We start from the raw sequence: 18,737 nt of genomic DNA, 5'->3' as shown, positions 1-18,737 counted from the left end.
TTAATGTCAGCTCCACTCCTCAGTAGCCTCTCACCCTCAGACCGCCCTATGCCTCAAGTTCCTGGAGCACCTCACTGAGCAGAGCGCTGCGAGTGTTACCGGAAACAAAGCACTCTCATCACGTGCCCGGTGCCCAGTAAACATTAGCTGGCACTGCTCCACGCAAACTTTAAGTTAATGACATGATTAAATGGCAACTTGGACCCCCAGCTTTTTCTTCCTTCAACTGGTTCTCTCTAGCCCTTCATGAGCACCATGACATGCTTCTGAATCCTTCAGTAGCAAAGCTCTCTAAGGGTTACCGTCGGAACATTCTGAATATTCTATGCAATTCTTCAATTTCAATAATAGACATGTTGGCATGAAAATTTGAGAAACTCAGAAACTTCCATTAGGCCATAAATAATCAAAGACTTAAATGTCTGGGTATCTGCTTGCCTGACATGCTTCCCTGGAAGTCAGACTATCAGAACCCAACCATTCAAATACTAGAAGTCATGGTGGGTTTTATGTAAGAAGAGATGGACCCACTCCTTCACTCAGGGTCTTCCAACCCCCAGTTCTGTGCTTCCAAGCATCAGTGCAGGGCTGGGATTACCCACAGGATCATAGAACTACAGATTATTACAAATAACTAATACTTGGGGGGGTGTATATATGTGTGTATATCTCCTCAATTATTTAATTAAAATTTTAACTACTCTTACGTATTTATTTATAATTTTTCCTTTTAAATGCAAGCCACAATACTGCTTTTCTTGTCTATAACCCTTAATGAGTCCAATGAGTGAACTTTTGAGAGTGCAACGTGTGGGGAAGTTTCTAGACATGTCTGAACATAGCAGATGCTGGCCCAAAACACAAAACAAACCAGTTTTCTTGCGAACATCTTAGAATAGAATAGAATCCTTACAAACACTTTTTTGCACTGCCCTATCCTTAAAAACGGGAGATGTGATTAATTTTACATGTTGAAGTAATGTTAAAATGAAATTTAAGATACTAATAGGAAATAAACATTTAGATTTTTCAGAAATTTTATCATTTGTATTTAAAGACCTTATCGACCATCCCCCGTCCATGTCAACCTTGCTGGATTACCAGTACAGTCTTCCTGTGACCTCTCGCTATTTGCATTCTCACTGGCTGAGTGATCACATCTAATTGAATCTGTTTTTATACGCAGAGATTGTTCCTTACGTTTGTACTGCAGACCACGATCTTACAAAAGCCCCTTGACATCCCTTATTTTATTTTGTACTCACCACAAACCCAAGAGGTAATGTGAAGACTTGAATGAAAACTGGGTCCCTCGCCCCTTCCTCTGCCCAGACAGTGGAGGAGACTTTAAATGGTCACACGGGACATGCTAACTGGTCAGGCTTACCTTTCTTAAGTCCAAACATGCTCAGTCCCGACAGGGCCTTAGCCCGGCAGCTTGGGACAGACCCAGGAAGCCGCACAAGGCGAGCTGCCTTGGCTGCTGTTCGGATGGCGAGGTGAGCGGCCAGGGATTGGTTGGTGGTTAGCCAGCTGCCTGGCAGCAGGTGTGAAGAAGCTCAAAGCCAAGCAGACAAGGCTCGGTGGTAGACAGAGAGAAGAGGTCTGGCCAGGAGCTGGGGATCCTGGAATAATGGCTCGGAGCCTTTCGAAACACCTGGATAGCTCCTGCAACCCGCTTTGACGGTCTAAGAACCCTGGCTTCTCTGATTCGCTCCACTCTCGTTACTCTCAGGGGAACGCTGACTTAAAAGGTCTCATTCACAAATATTGAGCTAATACCCTACACCATTGCCATAGGCTCATATGAAAAGACTCCATCTGGCTCAACACAGTGACCCGCAGGTCTGCCTTCCCTGGGGCAGGGAGGTCGTCTCGTCCTCCTCCTCAGACTGACGGTTCTGTGTCTCCCGGACAAGGGGTGGGGAATGAGTCACACAGCTGTTTCTAAAGCAAAGCTGGCGTCACAAAGCGGAGGCAGGTCATGAGCTCTCCGTATCGGGGCAGCTCCCCTTCTGCAAGGTGCACTTCCGAGTCTTCCGCCCCATGTGTCAGGGGCAATGCTGAAGCTTCTTAAGGGTCATTTCCATGACCTCTGCATGGATAGCATCAGGAAGCATGACTTCACACATGTCCAACAACAGAGTCTATTTGAATCTATGGCCTTAAAGAGAACGTGAGCTAACTAACGCTGATTTACAGCTAACGTTGGTTGGAAATGACAGGGGCTCTCTCCATGAACGGGCGTTGAAATGTTACCTATTTTTATAGTCAAGCACTCACTCTCATGCTATATACCACTACGATCTTAACAGCCTGCTTTAAACATCACTCCGAGGGCGCACTTTGCTCAAACGTGTTTTGGCTTTTGGCCAAAACCAAATAAAATACAGCACTCATCTGACCACACCAGCTCTGTTGTCAAGAATGTCCTGGCTCCTCCTCTCGTGCTTCCCCACTGCAGGTACGTCCAGGCTGGTCCCTAGTGGCAGACTGAAGTCTGGTACATTCTGAAGCCATCTCTGTCCCGACTGGAACTATTGGGAGAATGCGGGCTGCTGTTGATGAGTTTCACTCTCCGCAGCATAAACAATGAGGTCCTAAAAGGGGGGTTGTGTTTGTTTGCTCAGGGCTTTTTCCATTAGGCTTGGTCATCAGCAGTTGGCCGGTTACATGTGCAGTCCTAAGATCAAATGGCTGGAATCCAATTATCCTAGCTTCCTGTCTGCAGAGCCCTGCCAGGGAAGAACACGGTCATGTTTGCCTGTCTTGTCAGGCTCCCAGGACTCAAAGTATATCATTTGGAGAAAACTAACAAACAACAGATCCTCAGATGTTTTATGGGAGAGGCAGCATGGTGTCCAGAGAGGACAGACTGGTCCAGAACGCAAAATCTACACTCGTCCGTCCTTATTCCGCCTCTTCCTGGCTCAGCGTCTATCCCTTCGCTTTCCTGAGCTTCAGTTTCTTACGTCTTAGCAGGGGATTGTAACACCAACTGCTGGGTTCTTGGGTGCTTCTGGTAAGATGGTGTATGCGAAAGAGCTTTGAAAACGGTGACAGTGATGGGGATGATGGTGACGAGGGTAGCTGACATTTACTGAGTGCCTTCGGTGAGAAGGGAACCGTGCCAGGTGTTCGAGAGACGCTGTCTCATTTAATTCTCGCAAAGGCCTTTGGAAGAGTTGGTGATGACGGTCATAACTATTTTAATAGCAATGGCTAACATTTCTTCAGTGTTTACCATGGACCAGCCTCCAGTCTCAGCTTCGTATGTAATCCCCCATCACGAGCAAGAAATGCTATTATCACTCCTTCCCGGCAGGTGAGGAAAGTTAGAGACAGGAGTTGGCGAGTTTGCTCAAGATCGTGCTGCTGGCAAGAGGCCACAAGGAATCAAACACAGGCATCCTGATTCTAGAACAGGAGTCGTAGACTTCTAGAGACATCTCTAGACATTTCTAGACATCTCTAGACATCTAGAGAGCTAGATGTATTTTAGGTCATCTCAGTATTATAGGGCTGGCTTCCTCGGGCAGGGAGGTCCTACCATCCTCATACAGTCTCTGTTGCACACCCTTCTTCTCCTCCTTTTTTGTTTTGTTCTTTTTCTGTCTATTTAGTTTTATGTTGTTGTTGGTTTTTGCTGGTTTTTATACCCTTTGCAAAGGTAAAAACCACTCCTGTCGCTCAAGGCGATAAGAAAGAAGCTGATGGCTAACGTGGCCCACAGTAGTTTGTCGACACTTGCTTTAGAAGTAAGTTTACTTTTACAAATAAAAAAAACCCCAAAGCTCAAGTGTTTAAGTTCCTGAAATTAGTTAGTTTGTCTGCTTCCATAAACTGTCAACAGCGTTCACGGGTGCTGTTAAAATGGAAGGTCTTCTCACTGAGCTAGGGATGCTGTACTCATCCCAGTCAATTTCCAAAGAGAACAGGCTTTTTCCTCTTGGCACAGGCTTGGGAGCAAGCTAGCAAGCTGAGACTTGGCAGACCCAGAGACAAGTACAGTGCCCGACACACAGATCTCCAGTGAGGGAAGAATTTCTGACTTGGGAGTGGATTCAGTGACCCCACAAGGTCTCAGGCATTTGCTCAGACTCTCCTGGACCTTGCACTACAGTCAGTAAACGAAGGCAATGACATCCTTTATCGCGCTCAGGGGGAGTCTGTGGCAGTTTATGAGATAACTTGCCACAGAGCTATTTGGGGGAAAGAAAGATGTTACAAGAAGAAATATGATCTTTACGACAAATCACTCGACAGACAACAGTGGCACTAGAGGCTGTATTTACGGCTTTGAAATAAATATGTCACCAACCAGAGGCAGGAGAGGAGAGAAGACTCTGTGACGTCATCAAGTCAATATTGTCATATCCACCAAACAGCCTCACATGAAGCAGGGATTTTCATCTTGACCTTGGGTTTCTACTTCAGAGAATAAATGAGCTTCTTGGAAATGTATCTGACAATCTGCGCTTACATCCAGGTCTTTAGCGGAAAGTTCAGAGATTTTATCTGGCTCTCAGAGAGTTTTATTGTGCCCTAAATGTTAGAGCTATAATACATTTTTGCAGTGTAGTTTACATGTGAGGAGGAGAAGGGAAAGAAGAATCTTTCTGGTGTGTAGTGAGCAGCAGTGGGTTTTGCAGGTGCCCTTGTCAATATGATGCTTCGTTAAGCTCTCAAGAGACCCACTTCGGGTCCTTCCCCGAGCAGCTCCCCAGTCCTCCACTGGCGCTGGTGTGTGGGTCTGCACGTCCAGCCGGAGGGTCAATCACCAGTCCAGGCTGGCTGCAGTGAACAGCACTTAGGGTAAAGCAGACCCTCGACGCAGCAAGAGAGTCCCCTCCACTTTCTATTCTGCCCCAGGATGGGGCCCCCAGAGACCGCCATAACAAGCCCTGAGGCTTTTCTCCCCATTATTAGCACCTCGCAGAATTTTATTAAACAGCAGGTGTTTTATAAAAGCCTATCTGAATGAACTTCAGGATGATAATGAAATTGATAGCAATTACTCCTTACATTCCTAGGATGATTAATAAGGTTGTTTCCTTTCCTATCTCTTGAGATACTGTCTCAAGTACACTGTCTATATGCACTAGTCGGTCTTTGCCAATTAGAGGGTGTTTTTACTCGGCGTTGTTTGTTGCTGTTGGTGGTTTTACACTGAGATGCCTGGTTTGGAGGTTTCTGTTTTGTGTGTGGGCCTGAGAGCATCCTTCCTCGGGGACTGTGGTTGTAGCCCCAGGGAATTAGGTCCTATGGACTGAGACCGGGGTGGGCTGGATTAGGCTTCCCAGACAGGGTGGCCCATGAACTTGGCCTTGGCTTTCACTGGCATGTGGTGGGAGAAGAGTGGGCTGCAGCAGAGCAGGGGACAGCCACGTAAGGACCTGACCATTGGAGAAGGAAGTGGGACTTGGCCTATTTGCACTCGTGCTGCTCTGAGGTGGGATTGTATTGTGGGCACGGGCGACATATCAATGAGCACCTGGGAGCCACTTTAAGTGTCTCGGTAGCGTTGTTGAATAGGGAAAATTTTCAGCATATGGAAAATTGGGGGGATGTTACTTTATTTTTTATTTGTTAGTTATTGTGTGTGTGTGTGTGTGTGTGTAATTTAAAAAATACATTAACCTAGACAGATGTACAGCGAAAAAAATTAGAAAACAGTGTAGTTATCTGGTATGAGGGAACGGGGAACGAGCCCCGACAGGTGACAGTGAAACTAAAAAGGAAAGACGACATAAAAGACTTTTCAAAGGATGAGAATTTGGAAACTGAATGTAGGGGCATGGAAGGTAAAGAAATCAGGAGTGACTTCCCACCGAGAGTACTGGAATAAGGATGATGATGATAATGGTGATGGTACTTGGCGTTGTTGCCCACTTCCATACATCTTAGCATACGGTTTCTTAACCTCACTGGACTTCTGACTTTTCACCTGGCTTTCTAGTTTGGGGGATCATATCTTTTCCCACCTACTAACATGGAAGCCGTCAAAGTCCAGTGGACATTACTTTATTTCTCTCGCCTCTGGAAGGCAAAAAACCTTTGTCAAGCGAATAAAAAATATCTGGTATCTGTGAAATAGGCTAGAGCACTTGTTGTGTGAGGAATTTGAGGCTCAGAGGGGGAAGGGGCTGGCCAGAAGGCACTCACCTGGTGGCTGAAGTCAAGGGCGAGTCAGAATCCGTGTTTTTTTCCATCGCACAGCCTACCGCAAGTGAAACCATCAGCCACAATAGGAAGGTTTGAATAGCAAATAAATGCCAGGAAATTGGAAAATAAATAGAGACTGCTCTCCACTGAGGGGGCTACTATTAGATGAGACAGAATTCTGGAATGACTTTGGCCTTTTACTTTTATAAGCTCAATGTTTCCGGAAGGCTCTGTGTTTAGGAGAGGAGATGCAATAATAAGGGTGACCCCGATAAGACTACTCTTTCCTGGTTCCTTCCATTGACTCACATCCCCTTGACCAACTGCCCACTCTCTGGCTGGCTGGGACAAGAAGTCCCACCAGAAATGGTGCCTTGGCTCAAGCAGCCAAGGGCTTTTCACTTGAAATTAGAAAGCCCTAGGTCAGCTTCCCTTTCACAAAGCCTTAGTAATGGATGACTCATAGGCTCTTCCGTGGCAAGTTCCTGAGGATGATAAAGAGACATAGCTAGAGGCTTTAGGAGGAATGTGGGGTGAAGAGGGGGACCGTCTGTATTCTGGCCAAGAACTTCATCATTAAGCAATGGCATATGGGCCCTCATTTGGACCCTGTTGATGAGAAGACCATATACGAATGATTACCATGTTAATTCAGGGGACCGAGGCTGGAATGCAATGACGTAACCCCCTAATGTCATTCAATACTGAGAAGGACTCAATCGAAATTAAATGATCTGGTCTCAACCAAGTTTTTTTAAAAACACAGATAATGTCTGACCTTTCATCCAAGGCTCCAGACCAATTTAAACGACTATCCATCCAGGCTACATGTTACCCACACATGTTATAAAATGTCTTCTGATTTCGGAGGGAGTGTCTCTTCAAATATGATGGCCTTGCTTCTGTCTCTTACCTTCTACACAGGCAGGAAAATAGAGTAACGATCCTCAGGACAGGCAAATCTAGGTTTGTGTCCAGGCTCGGCTCATTGTTATTTGTATGACCTCGGTTCAGGAGCTCAGGGTCTTTGGGCCTCGTTTTATTTATCCACAAAATGGGGGTTATCACATTAAATAACCATGAACATAATAATAGTAAAAATCACCAATTTCTGCCTGGGGGTGTTCTCATTGCTGGCATATACATAGTTTGATTTAAATTATACCACCTCATAAGTTAGGTACCATTAATGCCTCTGTTTTACTCCTGAAGAAACTGAGGCTCAGAGAAGTTAATTAACTTGCCCAAACAAGCTGGCAAGTTGGGAAGCCAAGATTCAATCCAGCCAATACTTTTTTTGAAGGCGAAATAAGATATGTAAGGGGCCAAGGAAGCACTACCATATCTTAGGTGCTCAACAGAGTTGAGTCCCTTTACCTCTCGGCAGGTAGAGTGTGACTATTGCTAAGGAAACTTCTGAGCTGGAGCAGGTAAGAGACATTCAGGTGTTCCATAATAAGGCAACTGAGTGACAGCTCGGCTTCCTGTCCCTGCTTGTCACATTGTACGTTCTGCGATTCTGCAACCAAACCCCACATCATCCGCATCTTCTCCTGCATGGGGGTCACAGCCTGTCCCTTTCCGGGTCACACGACTGACACGGACACAACCAGCACCCGCCACTCTCACCACTGCCCTGGCTCTGGTGTCTCAACACCCTTTCTACAGGACTCTCCATGTGGCTTCAGAATTTCAGAGTAACCAGTGAGCACTTCCTGCATGCCTGTACTCCACTGTCCATGAGCTTGCCCCCTCCCAAGGCTCACGACACCACTCGGGGGCATGCACCATCATTATCTCTGTGCGAGTTAGAAGGAGAGGCTCAGATCGTCAGCAACTTGCCCGAAATCACACACGGTCAGCAGTTGGTTGAGCCTGACTCCAAACTCATGTCTACCTAATGGCAAAGCCCAATGCTTCTCAAAACTTAAGCCAGAAAGGGGCAGGGACACATGCCGAGCCAGCCACGCAGCAGGTTAGTCAGAAAACCGAGGGAAGAGGACACACAGCCTGCTCTCTCTTGAGCTCGCCCTGCCACACCTTAGCCTGAGCCATCGCACAGGGTCCATGCCACACCCACGGTCCAGCCCAGCCATCAATCACTCTGTGCCCAGTGCTGTCTCAGGAAACGTCACTGTTGCTGAAATGGTGGCCAGTGTTCTCCAGCAGGTCACACCGCTCTAGCGACTGCAGTCTGATTCCCCACTGCACTCGGCAAATACAAAACTTGAAGCTTAACTTCTTTTTCGGGAGACAGACACGAACCAAAAGAGAAAAAGGAAACCTTGCCATGAATCAGGGAAATAATGGTATTTTAAAACCCTCATCCTTTTGCTCCTTGCGAGGAACATGATAAACATCTTGATTTTATTCAAGACTGCCACAGAAAATTCTGCTCTTATCAGAAGGCTGCAGCTTTGCCGCGGGCGGAGCCTTACACGGCAGAGCCCGGGGAGATTTGGAGGGCGCAGTGCGGGCTCCGCAGAGAAGGGAGAGCTCCAGATTCTCTCCAGGGAGCAAATTCAGTGAATTTATTGGACAGCTCCAGGGCACAAAAACCTGGGTTGGGTGCAAGAACAAAAAAATGACCCATAAGAATTGGCCACTGTCCTCAAGGAGCTCAGAATCTGGTAGGGAAGCTCAGAGTGTACATAATTAATGAACCACAGGAAAAAAGCATAGGAGAGGAACACAAAGCGCTTTGGGGGTTGGAATAGGTCAAAAACCTCATGCTGTTCTGGAGGCTGGAAAAGACTTCAAGTAGAAGGTGTCCTCTGAGAGGGAGCATGTAAAGGAGTTTGGGGGCCATGTGCTCAGAGGACAGAACAGCGGGACCAACAGCCTGGCCGTGAGATGCAAAGGGGAACACACAACATACTGTTTGCTTTGCAGGGATGCAGAGGAATGACTGGAGGTAAAACTAGACAGTAGGCTTGGAAAAATGATGTGGGGCCCAGCTTCTGGTAGAGTGTGGAGAATCCTTGCGGGGTTCTGATCAGGGAAACAGCATGATCCAACGTGTGTTTCGGAGCCGAACGCCCGGTCCAGATGAAGATAACATCACTTGTAGAAGGAGGACGTCAGGAAGGATGGAGATAAGGAAATGCAGGAGAAAAAAATCTGATTATATAACCAGATCGAATTTCCTCTTATTTCGGATATAATGAATAGTTTTCATAGGAAACCTCTTTCTGGCTGGCCAAGAATTGGTTTTTACTTCTAATTAGATGGTATTTGGAATTAGCTTATTTAAAATCAATGAAGAATCACTGTATAAATGCATCTTTATTTGTTTGGATGCAAACGCTCCATGGAGAAAGAAGGGAGGCAAAAGACAAAAGGCGAACAAGAGAAGGATTTGTCTATTTCAGGGATGGTTCTTGCTGCTAAAGAGAACAGGGCTTGGGTGGGTCAGGCTCCCTCAGCAAGTGACTTGGGGGAGAAAGACTAGCCTGGGCAGGGTCTGGGTCCCATTTCCAGCTCCCAGTAATCTCTGCGTCCTTTGGAAAATTCCAGGTTAACTTCTCAGCTCTGCTTCTTCATCAATGCAATGGGAAAATGATACCTACCCCACAGGGCTTCCTATAAAGCGCTTCCCACCACGCCAGTTCCTAGTAAGTAACTGACGAATGCCATCTAAAACTGCTGAATCACTATCAGCTTTCAAGTCCTCCTCTGACCCCATCTCCTATCATGTTCCCCACATTCACTGAGCACCAGCCACACACGCCAAGCTCATTTCTGTCTCAGAGTCTTCGCACGTGCCGTTCCCTCTGCCTGACATCATATTCCCCCAGATCAACACGTGACCGACTCCTCTTCGGTATTCTTGTCCTGCATCACAGGGCTGACCTCCCTGAAGTTTTCCCTGACTCCTCCAGATAATGTACATACCCCTACCCCATCTCTATTTTTTATGTTCTTTATGGCACTGGTGAGTATCTAAACTTGTCTAACTCATGTACTTTTGTCCCCTTGTTTATTTTCTGGCTCCCAACGGGAGAGCAGACACGTTGTCAGTGGTATTTATTAATGGGCCTCTGGCAACAGACCCCTGGCACATAGTAGGTTGTTGAGAATTTTCTGTTTCTCTAAAGATTGTAGCTCTGTTGGAAGAATCAATCTATAGAACACATAGAAACCACGTTAGACATAGTGAGTCCTTAATCAATGGCAGTTCCACTTCCTTGCACGGTGCAGAGAATGGCTGGCTCCAAAGTGAGGAAGGACTATTTGGAAAGACAGCAAGGAAGGGGACTTAGTCCAAGGCTAAGTTAGTCGGGTTTCTGAGGTTTGTTCTTTGCCTGGACACAGTGGATGCCTCACAGGGAGGGGAGTCTCAGATCTTCTTTAGGATAGAAGTTTCAGGCAATGGGACATTTTCTGTGCAGAGGAAGAGGTTTTGAAAGTAAGTGGACAGGCGTGAGTCTGAGACAAATCATCTGGAGAAACAATTCACAGGAGTCTTATGAATGCTTTATAAAAACTAAGGAGTGGGGAAAACTAAGCACCATCGTAGAAATTGTAGAAGAAAAAGCCCAGCCCAGGGTGCCTGGCTGCCTCAGTTATTAAGCGTCTGCCTTCAGCTCAGGTCATGATCCCAGAATCCTGGGATCGAGCCCCCCATTGCGGGGGGGGGGGTCCTGCTCAGTGGAGAGTCTGCTTCTCACTCTGGCCCCCTGCCCCTGCCTCATGCTTGTGCACTCACTCGCTCCCTCACTCTCCCTCTGAAATAAATAAATAAAAATCTTTAAAAAAAAAAAAGAAAAGAAAAAGCCTGGCCCATCTGCTTAGGGTTTTAGGCTGCAAAGAAGGCTCCTTCCAGGGATACAATTATTATATTAGAATGAATAACGTATTACATCATAACATTATAATATTATATATTATAATCATTATATAGTCATCATTATATTATAATATTAATGAGCAGAGATGGGAAATCCCAATCTACCTGTTCCCCATCCTACTTTGACGTATATGCAATGGGGTTCGCAGGAAATTTGTGTATGAAGAAAGGATTTTGATTTGAAAACCTAATTCTTGTCCATTCTTTGTATTTTATATGGGAGATGATGGCGGCGCCAAGGACTAAATAGAAGAGTTGAGGGGAGTACCGTGTCCTGCATGCTGACGGCATCTTTCCATTGCCCCATACTCAGAAGAGATTGAGCCTGGATTTCACAAACACCTACTCTAGGCCTAACATTCTAGGGGCTCCAGGGTAAGGGAGCAGGACTCCAGACTCCTGGATGATTCATGACATCAAAAAAGGTTTCAGTCAGGAAGCACACGTTTAATAATCTCAATCCAAGACTTCTGCATATGCACCTGTCCGGCTGCCTTGAATGGCTCCTATAGTGTGTGCCCTGAGAGTGGCTGGGCCGGATCCTTCCCCATCCTCTGCTCTCAGGAGGACCGTGTCAGGGGCATCTGTCCTAGGGCATGAGGCCTTAACAAAGGTGGCAGACAGGCATACAGGTAGAAGCACATTCTCTAGGGGTCCTGGGCTTCTGGCTCTACCCTTAGGAGAACCTGATGCTGGAAATAGAAAATTCTCCAGCTTCAAGCACCAAAGCTTCTAAGAGATGGACTGGGCTACCAGAGTTACAGAGAAGCTCCACAAAACTGAGGCATGGGCTTGACTTTGGCATTTTATTGTGTATTCAAAATTCAGTTATTAGTTTTGAGACTTAAGATTTCCCTCAAGATATAATTTATATAAACATGGACACAATGCGTAAATATAAACAGATGTGTAACTTATCAATATTTATCAATAAATAGAGAGAATTTATCTATTACAAAAACAAGTCTATTTCAGTTCCTGTTTTTCCCAGAATGCACTCCTGGGAACTGCATCAAAAGCAGATCATTATAAAGCCAAGGGTGTTTTCCATAGAGACAAATTAGAATGAGGGCTCCCAGTACCTTCAAAGTTTCAGCCTCAAATAAACCATAGGTATAACTAATAATTTCATAAAACCAAAGACACAACCATCCATTAATACTTGCAATCCTTTGAAATTATATAATTAAGTTCCATGTTGTATATAACAGGCACACATGTAGATTACATGTTGATTACACAGGACACTCAGTGCATTATAAACTGTAGGAGTGGCCCCACTCTAATTCTACTTTACTGAAAATGTAAACAAAATTTAGGTGGTGGCTAAACAGCATTAAACCATAATTAACAATAATTTACACTGGCTATCAGATTAGAAAAAAATTTTAAAATTATCTGATTCAGTAGCTCAGTAGATTCTTTATGTAACAGTCTTGTCAGCTGCTCGTTCATAATTAATCCATGTTTGAGTTTTTTATTTTCACAGAATGTATATATATATATAACATTTACAGAGTGGGGATAATTTTGGTGACCCAGGTCTTTTTTCTCCAAATGAGTGTTTTCATGGTGAAAAGGCATTTGAATTTTTGCCATGTGACTTTGAAGTTTCATGAAAGCGAAGCTCATTCTTACCAAAATTAGCCTGTGGTCACCATCTCCCTCCGCCGACTCCTTTACTTTAAGAACAACAGTATCCCTTCAAATGAGAATGTTTCTGCTATATAAATTTGCAGTGTGGGTGTGTGCAGTAACCAAATGAGGAGGGGTGGATTTGGAAGAAAAAAAACCCCAAAAAGTGCTCCCTTGGTATTGTTGTCCAACATGGAACGCTCATTCTCTAAATCGGTTTATATCTTAGTGAGGAAATTCTTCGTCCTTCGGAGCCCAGGAGCTTCCAAAGTAATCCAAAGTAATAATAAGCATACAGAATGGCATTTTAGGATTTACAGGATGTTTTCACAAAACTTATCTTATTTATCTCCACAACAACTTTGCGAAGTAGGCAAGAGGGAGTTCTTCAGAGGCCAGAGAGGTTGAGGGTCACACAGCGAGTCAGCAATGATTCCCTGCCCATGATGTTTCTCTCCCACATCCATCGCTCCCTCGTGCTCACAGAGGCAATGGCTAGCATGTAAAGCCAAGCAAAGAGTTTGGGGGTCATCACCGGGTTTAGGGCCTTGGGACTCAGAACTTTGCTGCTCCCTCCTTTGTATTAAGAAAGGACCGTCCTCGAGACTGTGTTTGCCCCCTAAGCCTGAATGTAGTTGGCAGAGAACAGAGACCTGAAAAAGCAAAGATCAGTCCAGCCAGAGTCAAGCTGCCAGTTAGAACTTACATAAACTGTCTCCATCCTGGATGAGACTAGATCCCGTGATCGGCGAGACTTCAGCCTAGATGGGGAACACTTCAGCGTGGTGCAGTATTTCTCAACAGCTTTCAGGAGTACTCAATAACATTTCTCTTTAGAGGCTTTTCCCCTTCCCTAAGGCATGAGTTTCTCCCCAATAAAATTAAGCCTCCACAGGACAAAGAATTTTTTTTTTTTTTGGCATTTAGATGGTTTGGGGGCAATCTTTTCTTCCTAATTCCAGGCTCTTTCCTATCCGGTTCAATTCCAGAACTAAAGTCAACATCTGTGGAAACGGTAACTGACATCTCTTAAGCAGTAGGAACAATGAGTATGATAAAGTCCTGAGATGTTATCAAATCACAGTCAAGATCACTGGTAGAAACTCAACATGGCTCCAGGACACAGCAGTGTTTACTTCCCTGGGACTTTTACTCTGGGGCATTTGGTAAGAGCCAAGGGCTCAGCTTTGAATAAAAGACATCCAGGTTAATCTGAAGGGCAAAGTTGGCAAGATCAAGAGTCTAGAAGGCCCAAGTGAGGAGGGTAGTTCCTTTGAAACAAAGTCAAAAGGCAGGCAAGCCATGGCTTTTCGAGGTAGCTGAGGGATGTAGCAGCATCCTGTGGTCCTAGAAACGGAGAGGGATCTTGGAGACCCCGAGTCTGAATTGCAGTTCACAATGTAGAAAGTGAGGTCCAGGAATGGAAGGGCATGGTACCAAGATCTCACAGCATTTAGGAGCAGAGCCAGGGCTGGAATCGGGGTCCTGACGTCAAGTCAAGCACTGTTTTCCCACCCCAGCCCTGCTTAGTCTGCCCTCCTCCACCTGCAGTGAGGGTCACGTCTCCGCAGTGTGAGCTGCCAATGGTTCTCTCCTTTGGGAGCAACAAGGCTAGATTCAAGGCTTTTAAGCTGCTAGTGTGGGCTCTGCCACAGGTTCAAGGGAAAGATTCCAAAGTCTTTAATAAGCACTACAATGTTGTTGGCCCTGCCCAAGGCTCTTTAGCAGAAGATGCCCGGTTCTAGTCCAAGAGGGAAGCAAGCATGTCGGAGCAGCAGGGCCTGAGGCCACGGCACTGGGGGCAAGCTGTCTTTGGCCAAGCTCCAAGGGTGCCGCAGAGGCTGTTCTCCTCCGATAGATCTCTGCTCCCATTTCTTCCACGGTAAATAAATGGAGCGTGTCCTGAAGAGGACTGACACTGGCCTCAAGGAAGAGTGAGTGGAAGTCTGCAGCTGACACGGGGGCTGGCCAGGAGGACACATGTTTGGACCCAGACACTTGGAAGAAAGTGTATTAGTGTCTGGCCCAGAACAGGATGGAGATGAGACAGCGAGCACTTTGAACATGGCTGTAACAGGCGTGAACAAGCAAGAAATGCGTGCTTTTGGAACACGGCTCTGACCAAGACAGGCGCCAGGAGGATGTGTTTTGACAATGTCTGTGAGCAGACACAGCAAAGAAGGCATATTTGGAGACATCTATGACTGAGATAGGACACAGTGAACGATTGTGTTTGGAACATGAGAGAGACAAACCAGGAACAGTAAGGGGACATATTGGGGACAACAGAGAGTGTGAGGCAAGGGCGAGACGCCAGGAAGAGGGAGTGCTGGAAAATGAAAAATATCCCTTTGGAGGGGATCTCTGGAAGAAAAACCTTCCCCGGGAACAAGGAGGCCTCCTGTCCCCTGAGTCCCTCCAGCGCCACCTGCTGGAGCCCCAGAGAAAATCCCCGTTGGGCGCGGCTGCCTGGTGGTGGGCGTGGCTGCCTGGCGGAAGGCGTGCTGGAGAGAAGGCAGGAGCGGTCCCACACAAGCAGCAGCTTAGAACCTGCCCTCTCTCGGAGGGATGGCTGTCTTCTGAGTCACTGCCCCGGGGCCTAACGGTCACTGGGCTGAGCAGCCATCAAGGAAGAAGTTGCTGGAGGGTGGCAGTGACTCTCCCATTGGCCACCACACTCCACCGCATCCCTGGAGAGGGGAGATCATAGCACCTTAGAATCGGAATGGGCCTCCCCGATGATCTCAGGAAATGGCCCACCCAGTGCAGACAAGCCCCTCGTGCCATGCAGATGGGTGGTCGTTTAGACCCAACTTGGGAATCTCCAGTGACCCACAGGCCTTTATTATTTTTGAGCAGCTTTAGTTATTAGAAGAACTTATTAATGTTCAGCCAAAATCTGCCTTCCTCTGATTTCAACCCAGTGGAACTACCGGGCCTTCTGGGCCCACTCAAAATTCTTCCCTCTGCTAATTATATTCTCCAAGTTTTCTCTTCTCCAGGCTACACATTCCCATTTTCTTTAATGGTTCATTATATACTATGGTTTCCGGATTATTGCCCATAATGATCACTGTCCTCTGCAAACAATCCTTATTATGATTACCCCTTGAAACACAGTACCTGGAAAGAACACAAATCTACACAGTGAGCCTGACTTGTATGTATCATGCACTTTCCATCAATTTGGTTTACTTCTATGAATGTGGTCAACACTGAATTCATTCCCGGTAATGGCAACATGCTCTTGGCTTACACTGAGTTTGTAGCCAATTTGTATCTTCTTGACACAAACAGCTGTCGATTCTTTATTACACTGGTGCAGCCTATAGTGTTGTATTTATGCCAAAAATACGGGCCATTACATTAGTCTCAGATAAATTTCATTTTATAGGCTTGGTATCATTTTAGTCAACTGAGATCATTCTAAATCATAATGACTGTTACATTCCAGATATGATTATTTAGCACCCATGCAAACTAGACTTCAAGGGTTTCACAAGCACACAGAAGATCAGATAATTTATTGCTACCTAGATCTTTCAGTTTGGTGCCATCTGCCTGCTAGGTTTTCAGCCTTCGGTCAGGATAAAAACAAACAAAACAACAACAAAAAAGCCCTGTTGATTAGGACAAGGCTAAAACCAAGAATTGTTTTAGGCACAGACTGCCTTCCCAGCAAACAGCTACCATTCAGTGTGCCTGAGAATAAACCCACCCATGGAAGGTTTTATCCAGTGCCTTGCTGAAATGTCTCTGCCACGCAGTAAATCTGCCCTGATAATGAGATTAGTTGGCATGAATTTTTTTTTTTAAATGACACAACATTGTTGACTCTTGCTCACAAATGATTTGTGTAATAGCTGTCCTAGAGTTTTGGTAAGGTCTATTTCAAGCTATGAGTCTACAGTTTCTGGAGTCTAGCTTTAGTCTTTTTTAAGAACTGGGGCAATATTTCCTGGTCTCCAGGCTGCCCTCATTTCCCCCACCCTCGAAGGAGTACCAGTCAGAGATCTTATCAACCAGTTCCTTTAGTCCCCTGAGATAATACGTCTTGGCTCAGAGACAGTTAAATACTTTTCATGAATCTTGGACAGCAACCTTCTCCCTGTAATATTCCCATCTTTCGGGTTGGAAGACTATTCTTATTGCAATAGAATATGCAAGATTTCTTCCCTAAATATTGAGATCTGACTATTTCTGGGTTTGCTACTTGCTCTGAACATAGCTTTTCATTCATTCTTGGCTATATATTCCTTCTTCCACGCTATTTTCAAGTATAAGCTCTCTAGATAACTCAAGATGCAGCCTTGAGTCTTTCCATACCTCCCCCCATTTTTATGTCTTAATCATTGAACGTTTTGGTCATTTTTGATACCCAAATCTGTGCTCTTAGTTGTCCTGATATATGTGTCGCTCACGGTCTTGAGAACTGCCCCAGAGAAGCCCAGGGTTCAGGAGCGGCTCGATCTCTAGCATTTCCTTGTCCCACCGCGACACATTCCCAGGTAAAAGAGGGATGTGCAGGGCTTCACACTATGTCTGTTCCACCTGCAGGAAGCCCGCAGGGTGACGTGGCTCCTCCTTTACTGAAGCACGACGTGCCTGGCATGTTACGGCGGGACTTGTTCCTGCGGACCCCTCTGCTCACTTAGAGAATCTTTGCCAAGTGGCACATATATTTTGGGTGATGTGGAACTGGGGAGATGAAGATGAAAAGGGAAAAAGCCCCACAAAAGGCAGGAGAAAAGTTGGGAGATGAGTCGGAGAGAGGGGTTGGGTGAATACACATAGCAAAGGAGGAGGAAGGAGGGTGGGCAACAAGGCAGGATGATGAAGGCTGAGGACAGCCACGGAGTCGGCTATGTGGAAGGCTCCAGAGCAGTCGGAGAGAATGAAGGAGGTGCTTTGAGAAGTGCTTCCAAAGGCTACATGGGCTCTCTCACACAATCCTGCCAGGGAGTCACGTAAAGATCGAGACGACCACAGAACCACCACTGGACGTCCACGCCCCTCCAGCTCAGGCTGCACGAATGCGCAGACTACAGCGACGAGAACCGTAAGCCAGAACACGGGGACCCGGGAACGAATGCCCTTTTGGCTTTCGTCCACACGTGCCTCTGATGACTTACTCCCTTTCGTGTGCCTCACCTTCCCCATTTGCTAAGCGAGGAGGAGGCTATCAGAAGACCCTCTGCAGCTCTGACATTCTGATTCCAGGAGCAGCAGAGCCGGTGGGTGACAGACACAGACCTTCTGATTGGGCACCAGCTGTGTGGGGGACTGTTCTCCAAAGCTGTGGGTAATTGCCTGAATTTGGCTTTTAATATTCTATTGTTAGTATCTGATACTTTATATTCTGTAGGGAGGGAAGAGGTTTCGCTGGAAACACAGAGAGGGTAATTTTTGGATTTGTATTAAAGCATCTGAAAGACCTCAATTTCTGAATCTGTGAAATTACATTGCAAAGCTGTTAAATGGATCTGGGTAGGATAGGATAGGACAGCCGAGATGCCACAACTTAAAATGCAGTGAGACCACAACTGTCTCTCCTTAGACATATGCTCGAGCAGAAACATTGGCAGAGCCGCTCGAAATCCCTGATGCAAAACATCACTGAGAAAGAACCTCCGACATTTTAACACATGAGCTTTTCAGGTGCAGTTTCTTGATGTAATGATGTTAGTAAAATCTTCTACAATTTACAAAGCATTTTTGTATCTTTTTCTATATTTAATCTTAAACCCAAATCCCTAAGGAAGGAGGGCACAGAGTATCATTTGAATTTCAGAAGAGGAAGAAGGTCCATGCAGGGACATGGAGTGACTGATGGGAAGTGGTGGGGCCAGTGCTCTAAGTCAGCCATTCTGCCTCCCAAACCAGGAATTCTGTCCACTAGGGAATGTGGAAGTCGTCTGTGAGGAGGGAAGAGTCTTGTGGTGAAGTTTAATATTAACAGTTCGTAAAACAGACCTACCATTACCTGTGTTCCAGAAGGAGGAGGAGGAGGAGAAGAGGAGGGTCTAGAGGTTATGCGTGTCAGAATTATCTTGGGAACCTACAATAAATTCAGATTCCCAGGACCACA

At 45.9% G+C, this 18,737-nt stretch overlaps 1 protein-coding gene across 1 annotated transcript in view; it reads right to left on the bottom strand.

Moving 5' to 3' along the window:
• Positions 1–15,136: 15,136 nt before the first annotated feature.
• The window catches only part of HTR4 (5-hydroxytryptamine receptor 4), a 45,700-nt gene continuing 42,099 nt past the window's right edge, over positions 15,137–18,737 (bottom strand). Inside the window, exon 7 of the mRNA XM_040630619.1 lies at positions 15,137–15,339. Within this exon, the coding sequence (XP_040486553.1) occupies positions 15,249–15,339 (91 nt within the window). The 3' untranslated portion in view covers positions 15,137–15,248. The remainder of the gene's footprint in view (positions 15,340–18,737) is intronic.

Source organism: Ursus maritimus, unplaced genomic scaffold, assembly GCF_017311325.1.
Source record: "Ursus maritimus isolate PB19 unplaced genomic scaffold, ASM1731132v1 scaffold_15, whole genome shotgun sequence".
Taxonomy (NCBI): domain Eukaryota; kingdom Metazoa; phylum Chordata; class Mammalia; order Carnivora; family Ursidae; genus Ursus; species Ursus maritimus.
The sequence above is the reverse complement of the archived record's forward strand: the minus strand, read 5'-3'. Positions and strand labels throughout refer to the sequence as shown.